This window comes from Pseudorca crassidens, chromosome 12 (assembly GCF_039906515.1).
Source record: "Pseudorca crassidens isolate mPseCra1 chromosome 12, mPseCra1.hap1, whole genome shotgun sequence".
Lineage (NCBI taxonomy): Eukaryota > Metazoa > Chordata > Mammalia > Artiodactyla > Delphinidae > Pseudorca > Pseudorca crassidens.
The window spans coordinates 72,739,392-72,756,594 of record NC_090307.1 but is presented as its reverse complement, the minus strand read 5'-3'; the positions used below and the strand labels follow the sequence as shown (position 1 = coordinate 72,756,594).

The 17,203-nt window shown below is 52.6% G+C and overlaps 1 protein-coding gene across 3 annotated transcripts in view; it reads left to right on the top strand.

Annotated features, from left to right (window-relative positions):
* The window catches only part of MYO18B (myosin XVIIIB), a 234,393-nt gene that overhangs the window by 74,303 nt on the left and 142,887 nt on the right, over window positions 1–17,203 (top strand). For all 3 annotated transcript variants that reach the window (XM_067700414.1, XM_067700413.1, XM_067700412.1), the window contains 5 exons: window positions 97–238; window positions 6,569–6,728; window positions 9,184–9,367; window positions 10,163–10,385; window positions 14,966–15,075. In XM_067700414.1, coding sequence (XP_067556515.1) covers window positions 97–238; window positions 6,569–6,728; window positions 9,184–9,367; window positions 10,163–10,385; window positions 14,966–15,075 — 819 coding nt within the window. The remainder of the gene's footprint in view (window positions 1–96; window positions 239–6,568; window positions 6,729–9,183; window positions 9,368–10,162; window positions 10,386–14,965; window positions 15,076–17,203) is intronic.

Here is a 17,203-nt window from a genome sequence, read left to right as displayed (position 1 = left end):
GAGGCAGGTGCCCCCGACTCCCACGGGTGGGAAGGGAAACCCGGGCCTGGCCTCCGTCAGGGGATCAGGACTCCTCAGTGTATCCTGATCTGCCAGGTCCGCTTGCCAGCCGGAGGAGGTGCTGAGGACGCCAGGGGCCTCTTCTGGCTCCTGGATGAGGAGGTCCGGGTAGAGGGCTCCGGGGACAGCGTGGTGCTCGAGCGCCTCTGTGCCGCCTTTGAGAAGAAAGGCGCTGAAGGTGAGGGAGCGAGTCGGGGCGGGGTGCCGAGTCCAGCCTGGGGTTAGAATCTGTCTTTGTCAACGCCCCAACGAGGCCTGCACGGCAGGGTGGGGAGTCTGAGTGCAGGAACGTCCGTGCACGTGCCTGGGTGTGCTTTCGTTCATCTGTGTGTTCATTCGTTCATGTATTCCTCAAGTGTCCTGAGCAGCTACCGTGTGCTGGGTACCATTCTATATGGCAACAAATGCACTGATGGGCTCCGTGTCCTTGCTGGGGGGAGTCGGGGACGGGGGAGATGACAGCCTAACACATAAGCACGTGTGTGGCCGCTGAGCCTGAGATGGCAGGCTGGGGTTTGGTGGTGGGCAGCAGGCAGACCTCATTTCTCTGGGAGCCGGGGGCCCTCGGGGGGGAGGTGTGCAGGTAAATCTGACAGAGGGCAGGGAGCGCAGTACAGGACAAGGCAGGAGATGTCATCTGGGCTCAGACCTCAAGCCCTTGCAGGCCTCACAGAAAACGTTGGTCTTAACCCAAGAGCAATGAGAAGCCATGAAGGATTCTAGGCAGTGGCGGGTATGGTCAGATTCATGTTCTAGGAAGTTCACCCAGACTGCAGTGTGGAGACACGATAGGAAGGAGGCCAGGGAGGTGAGAGCGGAGCTGCCTGCCCCGGGGAGGTGGGCAGACTATGGAGGTACCGAGCAGGCAGCGTCCCCAGCACTGGGTGATGGGCTGGACTGGCAGGAGGAAAAGTGTGAGGCGAGATGGACACTTCGAGCTGGGACAGCGAAATCAGAGACCACAGGGTTTGGCACGTGTCAGCCTCAAGTTCAAGTCCGGCTATTCGTACTTTCACCAACGTGGCACCGAACAGATCTCATGTAGTCTTGAGCAATGGGGTTGGAGCTCGCCCTGGCCTCCCTTTCACCAGAATTTCCAGTGCTGTGACTGGGTGAGAGGATGTACCTGAGGAGCTTCGTCATCAGCGGCCAGGTGTGACGTCATTGATGAGGCCGAGGCTATTGATGCGAAGAAGAGCATCCCTGTGGATGCACGAGCTGGAGGAATGCTGTCCGCGCTCCACGGGGGGCCCGTGCTCTGAGCTCTGTGCAGCGTCTGGTAGAATTCTCTCACGTATTGGGAGGTCGATATTCTTACCCCCCAGGATGAGGAAAGTGAGCTCCAGAGAGAGGCTTGTAGAGACGCTTGTCTGACATCACGCAGAGGGTGAGTGTCAGAGGCAGATTCGACACAAGCCTTGTCTGGATCTAAATCTCTGTGAGCCCCCCTCACCTGGGCAGCCCCAGGCATGTAAGAAGACAAATACACTCTGAGGTCTTTTAGGTCCTAAGTGACATGGTGGTCAGGATGTGGGGTCATTCATTCACTGGTTCATTCAACAGATATTTCAGGAGCACCTAAAATGTGGCCACTGCCCTAGGCCAGGAAATACATCTGTGAACAAAACAAAAATCTCCACCCCAAGGGACTGACATTCTAGCAGAGGAGATGTATGATAAAGCAAAAAAAAAAAAAAAAAAACCTGTAAGATGTTGAGGACCACAGTTCTGGTTTAGATCACTAAAGGAATGAGGGTTGGCAGTGAAAATGGCCAGGGATTCAGCCCTGAGACGTTCCAAGGTCAAGGGGCCAGGGACAAAGCTTGTGTCCAGCAAAGGTGGCCGGGGAGGAGTGGCCGGGGCTGGAGGAGGGGAGTGGGAGGATGTGGCACTCTGGAAGCCGCAGGAGGAGGGACGGACCAACCGAGTTGAATGCTCCTGAAAGATCGAGTGAGGCATGGCTGAGGAGTTGCACTGACTTAGCCTGCGTGGAGGTCACTGACCACCAAGACAAGTACGACTCCAATGGGAGCGTTGCGGGTGACCGTCTGACTGGAGTGGCTGATGAGAAATTGGGAGGAAGAGTTGGAGAAAGACGTGTGACAGTTCTCAGTGCCGCTGGGCTGGGGCCTGTGTCCGGGATACACCGCCAGCACTCCTGCGCTGGATTTGCTGACAGCAGCAGAAACAGCAGTACCACCTGCTGGCTCCAGCCGCTCTCCCTGGACCGTGCCCAGAGCGTTAATACCCCAATGGCTCCTGGAGAGCTTGGGTCTGCGGCGATTTGCCCAGGGCCGACTCCTCCCCCAGGCAAGAGGGGCAGTGCCTGGGGCCCGTGGTACTCTTAGCGGCCCGTGAAAGTCTTTTGATTTCTGTTAAAAGTAGAAGAAAAGGGGCTTCCCTGGTGGCGCAGTGGTTGAGAGTCCGCCTGCCGATGCAGGGGACACTGGTTCGTGCCCCGGTCCGGGAACATCCCACATGCCGCAGAGCGGCTGGGCCCGTGAGCCATGGCCGCTGAGCCTGCGCGTCCGGAGCCCGTGCTCTGCAACGGGAGAGGCCACGGCAGTGAGAGGCCTGCGTACCGCAAAAAAAAAAAAAAAAAAAAAGAAAAAATGAACGTTTAGGTTAAGTACATGTTATGGACTGAATTGTATTCCCCCTGCAAAAAAATTTACATATTGAATTCCTAACCCCTAGCACCCCGGAATGTGACTTTATATAGATACAGGGTCTTCAAAGAGGTAATAACGGTTAAATAAGGTCATTGAGGTGGGTCCTGATTTCATATGACTGGTCCTCAGGAGAAGAGATTAGGACACAGACATGCACAGAGGAAAGATGCAGGGAGAAGGCAGCCATCTCCAAGCCAAGGAGAGAGGCCTCAATGAAACCAGCCCTGCTGACGACCCCTTGATCTTGGGCTTCCAGCCTCCAGCCTCCAGCCTCCAGAAGTGTGGGAAAATTAACTTCTGTTGTTTAAGCCACCCAGTCTGTGGTACTTTGTTATGGCAGTTGTAGTAAGCTAATATAATACACTTATATATTACTAATATTAATCTATTTGCTTTTATACCAACAGTCGTGAAATGTAATTTTGTGTGTATGTATATGTATATGTATACACACATGTATACACACACACAATACATATCTCTCTATATCTATATCTATATCTATATATATGGAAATAGAGCGAGGAAGGGGCTCATGAAAGCAAAGTGCCCGGGGCCCGGGGCAGTCATAGCGCAGCCCTGGACTGCCTCCGCCGGGGCTGCGGAGGGGGCCCTAGTGCTCCATGTGATGCTGCCAGCGGTCATCTCTGTTCCTGAAGGTCACCTCTGTTTTCTGAGGTACGTCCGCCTCTGCCAGCCAGTGAACGGGGATGGAGGGGCAGATGAAACTGCCATTTGTGGAGCCCTTAGTCTGAGCTGGGCATTGTGTGCTCCACCACGCCCCACCTCCCGGGGGCATCTGGGGCCTTGGAGAAGCCATGTGGCTGACCGGGGCCCCATAGGCACAGAGAACGGAGCTGGCGCTGCGCCCGGGAGGCCTCACTCAGAGAGCCAGCCAGACCCCTGACCCTTCTCCAGGTTATGAAAGGAGCCTCTGTCTGCAGGAGATGTCTCCAGGGTTCTGGAATGGTTTTTATTTTTCTGGGGGACAGTAGACCCACAGGAAGCCAGGAGGCAGGTCTGTTAAAAGCCCACCCAGGCTTTGGACCCCAGAGACCTGGGTTGCATCCCTGCTCCACTAGTTAGTTGCAATGAGTGTGAATTCTGGGAAATCGCCTCCCTCTCCCGTCTGTAAGATGGTGATAACCCTGGGGGCCGGTGTGAGCACGGAGGAGCTTGTGTGCGCCTAGAAGCGTTTGTACATGCTCCCTCAGCTCCCTGCGCGAGGGCTCTCCTCAGAGGCCTCCCTGACCCCTGTCTGTAGCTGTCCCCTCTTCAGCCACGTTGTCCCATCACAAGACGCCCTGCTTGTTTCCTTCAGGGCCCCTTTTGGGCTCTGCGACGTTTGGTGACCCGTTTGCTTGCTTCTCGTCAATCCCCCGACCACCCAGTACGCCCCGAGGGTGCGGGGTGCCCCTGTCTTGTTCTCTGCTGTCTCCCCAGTGCCTGGAGCATAGCAGGGCCCCCGTGGATACCTGCCATCTTCTCTTCCCCACCCCTCGCTTGCTCTGCTCCAGTCACACTGGTGATCCAGAATCGAATGAAATGGAGTTCTCGAATGGAATGTTTTCGTCCTGATGTTTCAGCTAAAGACACAGAGAGTAGGGTCAGAAGTGGAAAGTGTCGTGTAGGGTGTGGCTGGGGCAGGACCCTCGGCCCCTGTCCTTTCCCTGCGAGGCCTGACCATGCCGGTCCCGGACACCCTGAGCAGGATGCTGCAAGGCTCTCGGTTCCCGGGGGAGAGATCTTGTCTGGACCGACTGAGATAGACACATTAACTCAGACATTTCAGTATTAAAAAAATATATATATATTTTGCCTCTAGGGCTTTCTGATTAGCTCTTATCATCGTCCCAACGTTTAATGGGAACGTTCACTCAAGCAGAACACATGGGGCTTTCTGGCTGACCCAGCTCGCTGTATGTTGTCTCTCACCTAAGGTGCATGCTGGGCGCCAGTGACGCTTACATCACAGACCAGAGCGAGGACTGAGTGATGGAGGGTGGCCAGGGCTTAGCACACATGAGCAGCCTTTCTTCACTCTGGGCCTCCTCCCCCTCCCCAGATGCCCTTGGGGTCATCATTCGAAGCAAACTCTGTGCTAGCTGCTGGACATCATGCTGAATGGACATGACCCCTGCCCTCACGTTGCTTCTGGTCCAGGGCAGGGAGGCAGCCTTGCAAACAGACACCTGCAGCGTTGCAGGGAGTCGGGGACGTATGTCCCAGGGCCGAGTGTCTGCTCTGTCCCTTGCTCTTCTCTCTCTCATTCTTTAATCTTTTGGCTGCACTGCGTGCCATGTGGGATCATAGTTCCCCAACCAGGGATTGAACCCGGGTCCCCTGCATTGGAAGCACGGAGTCTTAGCCACTGGACTGCCAGGGAAGTCCCTTGCTCTTCTCTCAATGGAAGGGCAGGGACTGCACGGCTCTGAAGGGCTCATGGGTCACTCTTGACGCAGTGATACTTCACTTAACCAGAAGTGTGCCTTTCTGGTAACTTTAATGATCCAGAACGTAGAGGAGGTCCAGGAAGTGAGCACAAAGGATTTCCAAGCAGCCAAACAGACGGCAGAATCCATGCCCCTTACTTAGCAGAACCTGAAGACTCTCGGACTTTGTTTATTTTGTGCAGAGTTCTAAGAAACGCAGGTCCTTCGTTTCTTAGCTCAGTGAAGTGTAGAGGAAGCAAACTAAGATTTAAGGGAGGCAGTCGAAATCCTGGATATATGTTGGCCCATTGACAATCACGGGATGAGAAAATGTAGGAAGATCATTCAGAGTAGATACGAGAACCGAGATGGTACTACACCTTCTGATAATAATTGGTCTGGAGCCATTACTCAGCCTGAGAGCATCACTGCAATGAGAGTGATATGAAAAATGATCAGGAATTCATTCATTCATCCATCCATTCATTCATTCCTTCCACAAGCACTTCCAGACTCCAGTCATGTGCCAGCCATGACGCTGGGCTCTGGGGACGTGAAGGTCAACCTTTTGTGATTCCAGAACATCAGCAAATGTTTCAATGCAGGAAATGGCAGCGACGCCCACTAAGTGCTGCTTCCTGAGAGACTGCTCTGGCGCCCCACCAAAGTACTCCACACCCCTTATCTCCTTCAGACCTTATGCCGCCCTGGGAGACATGTGTTATCTAATCCACGTTTTGGAGAGGAGGAGACTGAGGCTCAGAAATGTAGGTGGCTTGGCCCCTGTCCCACTGTGATAAACGGTCAAGTCAGGATTGGAACACAGGTCTTCTCAACTCCAAGCCCATTTGTTTCTCCCGCTCTGTCCCTTGGAACCAGGTGTCTGCCAGCATCTCCCAAGTATATGCTGTGCATTCATTTGGTAGCTGGTATTCAAGACAATTTCAGGAGGTACACACACATATTTTCAAAATATTTAATAATTCGTATTTATTTCCACAAATATTAGAAAATAAATATGGCTGGCACACCAAATCTGCCGTATAATGCTTCTGTATAAATACATTTTACCGGTAAAAATGTGAGTCGATTGAAAGAAAACATTAAGTAAATGATAGCCCAGGTGATAACATGGATATGGTAAAAATCATGGAGATTGTGTGTGTGCTGATGGTAGTTGGGAAAAACAGGTATCCTGGGTTTAAGAAAGCAAGGAGGAACAGAATCGAGGTTGGATGTAATGCCCATAAATGCACAAAGCAGGGGAAATATGGGTGCCCGGAACTGGTAGCTTCAGCTAGGTTGGAACATATTAAAATGGGAAAAGCGTGTTCTCAGTGATGCCAAGTGATGACAGAGTGTCCCCACCAGGTCCCAAGACTCATGCCCTGTATCTGCTTTCAGGGACCTCTGCCCTCCGGACCTGTGAGCAGCCCCTGCAGTGCGAGATCGCCCACCAGCTGGGACACGACCCCGTGCGCTATGACCTCACGGGCTGGCTCCACAGGGCCAAGCCTAATCTTTCGGCCCTGGACGCCCCCCAGATCCTGCAGCAGTCGAAGAGGTGAGCCTGGCCAGGGCTTGGGATGGGCTGGGGCATTCGAGGTGCTGGGGCCGTGAAGTCACAGCAACGCAGTGATGGAGAGCAGTACAGGAACCCCTCCCTAATGTCGCAAAGACCCGGACTCAAATAGGAGCAGTTCAGTGTCTCCCAGGGCCAGCCTGAGTCCAGCTGAGGAGAAAAGCTGGCCTTCTGGGGAAGTGGAACAAAAGCTAGGAAGCTGTGACTTCTTATTTTGGCTTCTGGCCTTTCATCAAGTATCTGGTAGATGATGTGACTGGAAGGACTTCTATGGACATCTTCAAACTAGGGGGTCGTAAAACCAAAGTGATAATGTTTTGTAGCATTAAAAAAAGCTCACTGCATTTCTTGACTGCTCTGCTCAGAAGTGCTAGCAGAGGGCTGCTTTGACTTCAAAGAGCTATTGGGAAATGCTTGTTGTGTGTGTGTGTGTGTGTGTGTGTGTGCGTGTGCGTGTGCGTGTGTGCACGCGCGCGAGTGAAGCTCAGACCACAACATTTACTAACCGCCTGCTATGCACCTGGCATCAGGGTGAATGCTTTATAAGCATTTTTAAAATTCTTACAACAACTGTATCCCTGGGCCCATTTTATAGATGAGAAAATTGAGGCCCCAGGAGGCCAAGTGGTTCGCCTTTGATCACATAGCAAAAGAAAAAAGTGGCAGAGCCGGGATACGATTTGGGTCTAGGTGGTCAGAGTTGTTTGGAAAGCCTGTGTCTGGGGGGGCTCAGGGGCGCACAGCTCCTGGAGAGAGATCAAGTCAGGGGATGGGGCAGAAGGAAGGGTAAAGAGCACATGGAGGGCTGTGTGGGGAGCCAGCAGACCTGGGTCAAGTCCCATCCCTGCCCCGTGTCACCTGGGTGACTGTGGGCAGTCCCTTTCCCTCCTCTGGGTTTCTCGCTTTTTCCATCATGACATAAGGGTTTGTCGGGCAAGGCCACAGCTCTGGAGTCAGGCAAATGTACAAATGCTGCTTTTCCCTTTTTCAAACTGCGTGAGCTGGGTCACAGTTCCACAATCTGAGAAATGGGAATGATGCCGCCAAGCTTACACGTGTGCTGTCAGGCTTTGGTGATGTAACGTAACAGATGGCTTGTTAAGGAGCCTGGTTCATAGCTGGCCCTCAGCACACGTCTTGTGGCCTTGTAAATTTCCCTTCTGCTCTAAAATCCCATGGCTCACGCTGAGTGAGGGGTGTAGGGTTAGGGAAGGGCGGCACACCTTGGTTGATCAGATGGCCTGGTGAGTGGGGGACGTTCTGGGGAAAAGGAGCAGCGTGTGCTTGGAGGTGAGAGAGCACGGCAGGTTGGAGGTAAATCCCAGCAGGGTGTCTTGCAGGCTTGAGAGCCAAGCGTTGGTGATTTTGAGAGCAAACGGTGCTTTTTCTTAGCATGCGGTTCTGCAGCCAAGGTCGCTGATGCACCAGGACTGCTGGTGTCGCTTTCTCATTCCTGGGCCCATCTAGTCTCTCAGGTGGGGCTTCCCAGGAGGTTCTCATGCCCACTCAGCTTTCGCTTTATATATACGGAGTGGAGGTCCAAAGAGGACACGTGACTGCCCAAGGCACAAAGTGAATTGGAGACCAGAAGTCAGGTCTCCCAACCCCACAGTTGGGGCAGTCCTCGTGCAGGGGTCAGGGCTGTGGGCCCGACCTTCTCTCCCTGTACCAGGGCTTGGTGCCGACATCCTTCGCTCTCAGGGCTGCTGCTTCCAGGGGCTTCACGCCCCCCACTGCTCCCTCCCCAGATTTTTATTTCAGCGTGAGTGTATTCAAGCCATGTTAGGCTGTGCGCTCTGCCATGCAGCTAACCTCTCTCAGCACCCTTGGTGCAGCTGGCAAGACTCATTTCCTTAATATTGGACAGTCGGGTAGGCGTAGAGGCGGGTGGTTAATGGGTCTTGAGGGCTGGGACCGGGGTGGGGCCCAGACTTGCAGGGAGCGATGGAAGATGCCCGCAGGTGTCCACTGGAGGGGATGGGCTGGTGCAACCAGAGAGGCACGGGTCCTCCTCTGGGCCCCCGCCTCCTCCTAGGGCGCAGTAGGGTCTGCCTGGCGCTCAGGCTGTCTGTTCGACAACAAGCACAGTAAGCACCTGCTGTGTACTGGACCTGTTCTCGGGATAACCGAGATGATTTTGCCTCTAAGGAAGTGCAGGCGGGGTAGAACTCCTGCAGGTACACAGGTGACGGAAATGTCCAGTAGAAGGAAAGCTGCTCTGAGGTCAGGGGAGGGAGAGAGGCATGGAGGAAGGGGCTGACATTTGTCACCGAGCAAAGGCTTGTGTGGCAGAAGGGACCATGAACAGAGTAGGCAGTTAGGGTATGATTCGAGGGGAGGGTTCAGGAGGCAGATGAGCAGGAGGCAAGGGGGGTCCCCTTTGCTCCACCCTGTGAGCCCCCTGAAGCACCTCTCTCTTTCCCCTCCTACCTGCCAGGGAGGAGCTGAGGGGCCTGTTCCAGTCCCGGGCCAAGCTGTCCCCTGTGTGCCGGGCCGTGGCCGGCCTGGAGGGCACCTCCCAGCAGGCCCAGCAGAGGAGCAGCACGGTGAGGAGGGCGTTTGCCAGCAGCTTGGCCGCGGTGAAGAGGAAGGCCCCGTGCTCCCAGATCAAGCTTCAGATGGTGAGTGGGGGCCCTGTCCCCGTGGAGTCGTGGCCTCACTGCCCGCCTCCAGGGTGGCTTACCCACCCACATCATCTCTGAGCTCCCCAGCGAGCCTGAAGGGGCGGGCAATGCCCACGTTTCACCAAGGAAGAGACCGAGGCTCAGGGAAGCAAAGAAATTTGGTGGAAAGTGATCCGTCCCAGTCTGAGGCCAAAGCCTCAGCTCCTTGGTTTAACTTAAGCCGCTTCAGGAAGTTTGCAGGAACCGCAGTTGCCCTCCTGACCAAGGTGACAAATGTCACAGCCAGACCAGCCCCGCCTGCCTTCCTCACCTCGCAGGCCTGCATGTTTACCTCTAGGTTCTCCGTAGGGGAGGCGGCAGGATCCAGCACTGGCTGTAAAGATGTCACCTGGACACCTTGATCCAAAAACAAGTGGTCAGGCTGAGCTCAGGAGGGTGGGATGTGGGAAGGATTGGTTTGAAGAAATGACTCATAGCATATTATACTGGAAAAGCCCACAGACCAGGTCCTGGGTTCTAGTCTTCCTTTTCGGCGAGTGGTCCATGCAGCCTTAGGCCGCTCGCTTGTCCTCTCCATGTCCCAATTTCTCCATCTGTTATAATAAGGGTTGTTATAAAGTTCCTTTATTTCTCATTAGTACAAATCAGGCCATGGATAGGAGGTCCTTGGTGTAGGACATAGGGCCCCCACAGAGATGCCCAGGTCAGACTGCATATACATTTGGGGAATGTTCAGACCCCTGTCTGTCTCACCCTGGCCCTGACCACAGCCCCGTCTCCTCTCTGTCCTAGGATGCATTGATCAGTGTGATCAGACGGTCTCAGTTACACTTCATCCACTGCCTGGTGCCGAGCCCAGTGGTGGAGAGCAGAGGCGGGCAGGGGTCTCTGACTCCACCGCAGCCTGGTAGAGACAAGCCCGGGGCAGGCGGGTCCCTGCCCTTGGACATCCCGGCACTGAGGGTGCAGCTTGCAGGGTCCTACATCCTGGAGGCGCTGCGCCTGCACAGGGCAGGTAAGAGGCAGCCTGGGAGCGAGCACCTTGTCTCTGACTCCTGGGACACGCTCCTGGACCAGTGACAGCCGAGGGACAGGAGCATCAGCTGTGTGCCAGGAGCTTTCCATGCAGCATCCCGTCGAAACTGCCCAGCAGCCCTGTGAGGGGGGAACTATGATTACCCCATTTTACAGATGAAGAAACTGAGGCTCAGAGAGGAGAAGGGACTTGCTTAGGGTCACACAGCGGGATGCGGCAGAGCCTAGGTTTATGCGGAGGTCTCTTTGAGTCCAAAGCCCATCTTATTTCCTGACTTAGTTGTGAACTCCTGGAAGGCCACGGGTGTGTCTTACTCATCTTCCTTTCAACAACAAACATCTCAGGGGCATTTGCCTTGGAGTAGAGGGTGAAATTTCCACAACGATTAATATTTGGTCTTCAAGACATTCAGACTGGTTTGGGAGATCCGTGTGGAAACAAGCTTGGTCCATGATGGGACCAGGGCATGTGTCACATGGGGATGCCCAGAGGAGGAAGCAGGGAGACTGGAAAGACCTCCTGGAGGAGATAACGTCTTATTTGAGTCTTGGAAAGAAGCAGGTAGCTCACCTCTGGCTGGTGCAGGGAGAGGAAGAGCTTGGCTGAGGGATCACCGTATGCAAAGGCAGGGAGGCATGGAGGAGCCTTGGTTTTCAGGGAATCGGGTTCAGAATGAGCGGGGGTTTGTGGGAGATGAGGGGCGGATCCACCAGGAGACACAGCCTGTGAATGCTATCTTTGGAAGTTTGGCTTTCCCAGGTCCAGCTGAGGAGGTGATGGAGTGATAGGGGAATAAGGGGTTTCAGCCAAAGGAACGAAGTGTCAGGCCTGTATTCGAGAAAGCAAGCATGCACCAGGGTTCCCCCATTAGCTCATCTTATGAGTTGAGTTTGATCTGAAATTTTCCCATTCTCTTCTGCCTCTGAGACCCCATAGGCCACCCCTTGGATTCCCCTCCCAGCCAGAAACAGCTCAGGCGAAGTCAGCGGATGGGGCGGCAGGGCTGGCGGGGAGTCTGGGTGGGCACCCATTTGTTTAATATTCCTGTGGTCACTGACGCCTCAGCTTGTGGTCACTGCCCCCGTGTCCTCCCACCGCGTTAATACGGAACCCTGGGCGTGAGGTAGTTGACGGAGAAGCCGGGAGCAGCTGGAAGCAAAGATGAGCCCCTTGCTCCCTTCAGCATCACATTGATTTTCCCACCGGTCCACGCAACCACAGGCACAAGAAGACAGATACTGTTGCACGGGAAGAGCGAGGTGGTCACAGCCCGTGGCTGATCGACTGTGCCCCGCCGGCCGGAGGCATCCTGGCCCGTGGGTTAGAGTCCCTGCGTGCAGGCATGGGTCAGCGTTCCCTTCCTCCCTGCGGGTCCGCCCTCTGCGTTCTCAGCGCCGCCCGACTTGGAGGGAGCTTCCAGCTCAGTGAAGGGTTGAAGTCTTGTGGTATAACTTCCCAAATTTCTGTCTCCCAGACCTGGTTCATTTCCTCATTGTTTTCTTGTTGTTTTTTTTAAATTAATTTATTTCTGGCTGCATTGGGTCTTCATTGCTGTGCAGGCTTTCTCTAGTTGTGGCGAGCGGGGGCTACTCTTCGTTGCGGTGCACGGGCTTCTCATTGCGGTGGCTTCTCTTGTTGTGGAGCACAGGCTCTAGGCACATGGGCTCAGTAGTTGTGGCTCACGGGCTCTAGAGCGCAGGCTCTGTAGTTGTGGCGCACGGGCTTAGTTGCTCCGCGGCATGTGGGATCTTCCCGGACCAGGGCTCGAACCCGTGTCCCCTGCATTGGAAGGTGGATTCTTAACCACTGCGCCACCAGGGGAGTCCTCCTCATTGTTTTCTGCTCTGAGTCACTTCTGTCTCACACCATACAAGCAGTATTTACAAGCATACAAAGATCCATACACATGTGTCACATATTTATGATTTGGAATCTGTGCACATGTAACGTATGCACGAGCAGATGTTGTTTTATTGTGCTTTGCTTTATCGCGCTTCACAGAGAGTGCACTTTTTTACAAATCAAAGGTTTGTGGTAACCCTGTGTCAAGCCAGTCTGTTGTCACCGCTTTTTCCTACAGCATTTGCTCACTTTGTGTCACATTTTGGTAATTCTTGCAATGTTTCCAACCCACCACCAGCAAAAATTTACAACTCGCTGAGGGCTGAGATGACGGTTACGTTTTTTAGTAATAAAGTATTTTTTTAAATTATTAATTTATTTTTATAAAAACACAGAATTATAGTGTATCAATTTACTTATTTAATTAATACCCTTTAGTAAAAATAATTATAAAATTCAACAGGAAAATACTAGTAATAAAGTATTTTTTAATTAAAGTATGTACATTGTTTTTTAGATGTAGTGGTATTGCATGCTTAATAGAATAGTCTAGGGACTTCCCTGGTGGTGCAGTGGGTAAAACTCCACGCTCCCAGTGCAGGGGGCCCGGGTTTGATCCTGGGTCAGGGAACTAGATCCTGCGCGCATGCCGCAACTAAGAGTTCGCATGCCGCAACAAAGATCCCGTGTGCTGCAACTAAGACCCGGCGCAGCCAAAATAAATAGATAAATAAATATTAAAAAAAGATGAGTTTAACATTGAAAAAAAGGAATATGGTATAGTCTAAAGATAACTTTTATACGTACTGGGAAACCAGAAAGTTTTGGGGATGCTTTATTGCGATGTTTGATTTGCTGCAGTGGTCTGGAACTGAACCCGCAACATGTCAGGTGTGCCTGAATTCATACACACATGCACGCATGATGCATACATACATATGCTGTTTCTCAGGTACCTACGATGTGCTGGGCACTGCGGTTACGCACACTAATTGATGTTGTTCTCACAGAGCCCTTAGCACAATGCCTGGAGGAGAGTAAATGCCCAGCAAACGTTACATATGGGGCAGACTGGTGGGCACAGGTCGGACTCTGGAGCCCGTTGGCCTGGGCTTGACTGTGGCTGACACTGGCAGGTCCCTAGATCGTGCCTGCCTTTTATCTCCTGTGATAGCTCAGGTCTCAGAGAGCTGTCGAGTGGGTTGATGAATTAATAAGGGAATAACAGAAAAGTGCCTGGACCTGGGAAAGTGCTCAAAACACATTAGCCTCCTTTATTGGGTTAACCAGAAAGTTCGTTCGGGGTGGCACAGCAAAACCCGAGCGAACTTTTTGGCCAGCCCAATATTACAGTCATTATTGGATTTAATCCTCATCGTGACTGTGTGACAGGAGATCTTATTACTCTCATCTGACAAGTGAAGAACTTGAATCTCAAAGAAATAGGGGCATTTGTCGCTGGTCAGAGGGCTAATCAGGGCAGATGTGAGATACGAACCCAAGTAAGTCTGACTCAAAAGGACAGGCCTGTAACCTCCCAGCCTCCAGGTCTCTGTGCGGTTAGCATCCTTCCAACCTGGCCTGAAACCCTCCTCTTCCCCCAGGAAGGCTTCATGGATTTGCCACATGTACCCACCATGACTCTTCCTCATGGTTCATTCATTTGGCTTGTTGTAAAGTGAAGTCTCAAAATGGAGTGAGATTTCACCAGACCTTCTCCCATCCAGCCACTTGAGGGGTCTTTTTAAGGCAACTGAGGATCTACCACGCCCCTTGTATCCAGGGTGAAGTCCAAGCTTCGAGGTCTGGAATTTGATGTCAAGTTCCTTGGGGACCCAGTCCCTGCTTGTCTTTCACCTCATTGTTGGTTACTCTCACTGGATTCGTTATCATCTCTGTCTGGGTTTGGATCCCATCTGGGAGAGTTAGGGTTGACTTCACTTTGGGCTACGTGACTTGAACTCTCTGGGCCTCAATTTCCAATCTATATAATGGGTGTAATAATACAGTCCCCAGAGTGTCTGTAACACAAGGAAGTTGTTATCCTAGTGTCTTGCACACATAAAAGCTCAGTAACTGCTTTTGCGATGACTGTGAAACAAGCCTTGTATCTTCCTGCTGTGGCTCCTCTGCCTGGACTTCCTTCCACACCAAATCCCCTGGCACACTCTCACGGCCCTTCAAAGGCCGGCTCAGACGTCACCTTCTCTCAGTAGCTTTTCAGATGCCACTTCCCACACAGAAGGGTGCAGCTGTGTCCATCCTACATGTTAGATTTAACATGTAGATACCGTCTGATGCAGCATTTCCCACATGCGGTCTGTGGGGCGGTAAAAAGTATTAAACCAAAAAAAATTTTTTTTCCATGGTCCAGCAGGTTTAGAGAACCCTGGGTTAAGCGAAGCTAATCAGGGCAAATTCCCTGCAGAGGGTCTGGAGCCTTTGACGTCAGTGCTCACACAGATTGTGACCTTCGGAGAAGCAGATGAGGGGGCAGCTTTTTCAAACTTTCATTGGAGCCTTTTATAGGGTCCTTGTTCTGGGGAATGCAGTTGGGAAATGCTGATTGAACCCAATTTCTTAAATTAGCAAATGGGGAGACTGAGGCCCTAAGACGTGAGGGCACACAGTGAGTAGCAAGGCTGGGAGCAGACCCCTGGACCCCTGGGCTGGGCTTCTCACTTGGATTCTTTGTTCTTCTGCTCCCCCCACCGCAGGCTACGCTGACCACATGGGGCTCACTCAGTTCCGCCGAAGATTTCAGGTGCTGGACCCTCTGCTCATGAAGAAGCTCAAGTCGGCCCCCGAGAGAGTGGATGAGAAGAAGGTATGTGGAGCCAGGTGATGGGGGTGGAGGCCCCAGTGCTTCTGTTCTGTAGGGATGGCCCCGGGGGCAGCTGGGGCAGCCGGGATCCAAGAGCTGGGCCTTGGGGGCTAAGGTGACGGTGGCATGAGCTTTGACTCAGACCCCTGCTCCAGACTTCGCCCGCTGCCATGTCACTTAGGACACTGCCTACCGCAGAATGGTCCTTCTGAAACCCTGCATGAGGAAGTGCAGGGAAAGAATTAGAGCCACGAAAAGAGCAAGTCCCAGCCAGGGGGGCTCCTAGCAAGATGAAAAGTCGTCATTCCCACCGATAGGAGTGTTCCCCTCGGCAACAGCACCCTGAGATATAGTCTATGAAAAGAGGACTCTGTGGTCCCAAACACCCCCCTCAGGGTCTTTGCACTAACTGTCCCCTCTGCCTGGAGCGCTTTTCTCCCCAGTCCTTGCCTGGCCAGTGTCATTGTCATCTTGCTATTCAGATCTTGGCTCAGATGCTCTTCTCCATCACATCATCTTGTTTTAATAGTTGCATAGCACTTATCCTTATCTGAAATTATACACAGATTGCGTGTGTGTTCTCTAGCTCACAGCAAGTGTTCGATAAATTTCCCGTTGGATGAATGAATGACTACACGTACCTAACCTTGTTATTTCTGCCCCTGGGTATCTCCTTTCTCCATCTCTACTGTAAACTTCTGGAGCCGGAAGTCTTCACCCCTAGTGCCAAAGCCTCGGTAAATGTTTCTATTGAGAATGGCCACCGGCTAATCAATGATAGAGCTCTTCAGAATTTGCAAAGCGCTAGTGCATCCTCACAACAGCCCTGCAAAACAAGAGCTGTTACATCTCTTTTATAAATGAGGAGACGTGGGCTCATGGAGATGGATGATTCCCGTGAGGCCACACAGCCGAGCATTCATGGGTTTTGTCCTTGAACCCAAATTTCTTGATTCCAGGGAGTGCCTTTGGGAAAGCCTGGGCTCCAGAGTCAAACAGACCTGCAGTTGACTCCCAGCTGGGGCTGTGTGAACTTAAACGAGTGAATCCATCTTTCTGCCTCAGTTTCCTCATCTGTAAAATAGGAACAACAATAATACCAACTCCAGCGGGGCGTTTGGAGGATTGTATGTAATAGTGTAATTGATGTGCTTGACGTAGGGCCCGGCATGTAATAAGGGCTCATTATATATGAACTGCTGTCAGCAGCATCAGCACCACCATCATCATCTTTCAAGGCCAGAGTGATGGCAGCCAAGCCACACAGGCTGGATATTCACAACCGTGTTGAGACTCCCCCTCCAAGTGAGTGTGCCCGTGCATGCCTGAGCTCACTGAGTCGTGAGGCAAGAAGAGTGAAAAGAGTCACAATTCTTAAGTCCTCTCTGGGCTCGTTTCTGCAGCAAGGGCCAGGGCACAGGCCACCTCCTGCAGACAAGGCGGCATTTCTCTGTGGCCCTCCCGAGTCACCGTGGGGAGGGGACCTCAGACCCAAGCTGGTGTGGAACAAGGCTATCCCTGCCGACCCATCTTGGAAACCATGAAACTCTGCCTGGCTGGGTGCCACCAGCCACTCTGTACCAAGCTTCATTGGGGTTCTTTATCCTAGGTCCCCCCCCCCCGAGTCTTAATCTCCGTTCAGAGCATCTGGAATGGAACCATTGAAAGGGGCTTGGGCTCCTCTGCAGTTGAAAACAGCACAGAAGTGGGGCGTGGGGGAGCTGTCTGCGGGGGCAGTGGGGGTAGCATATGGAGGCATTTCTATTCTGGACGACTCAGCAGTTCTCTCTTGTAGCCAAACCGAAGCCACCTCCATACGCTCGCTGGAGGCCTCGGAAAGTGGAAAATTACAAGTGGAATGGACTTGGGAGTTTTTGCTGCTTCTTATTCTCTTTTTATTTGCTCACAAATTTCATTTGCTGCAGCATAGGATTTTGGTAGCAACAGAAGGAAACGCCATCCTGCCTCTTATGAAAAAGCTGATAAATATTCATTTGCCAGGCAACATGATATGCCATGAATTATACATGAACACGTGCTCGGGTGGGCAAACTGTCAGCCTCTGTGTGCAAAGCATTTAAGACCTCAGGATTTAATAAGACAAGTTAGACAGCTAGAAAAGGTCAATATT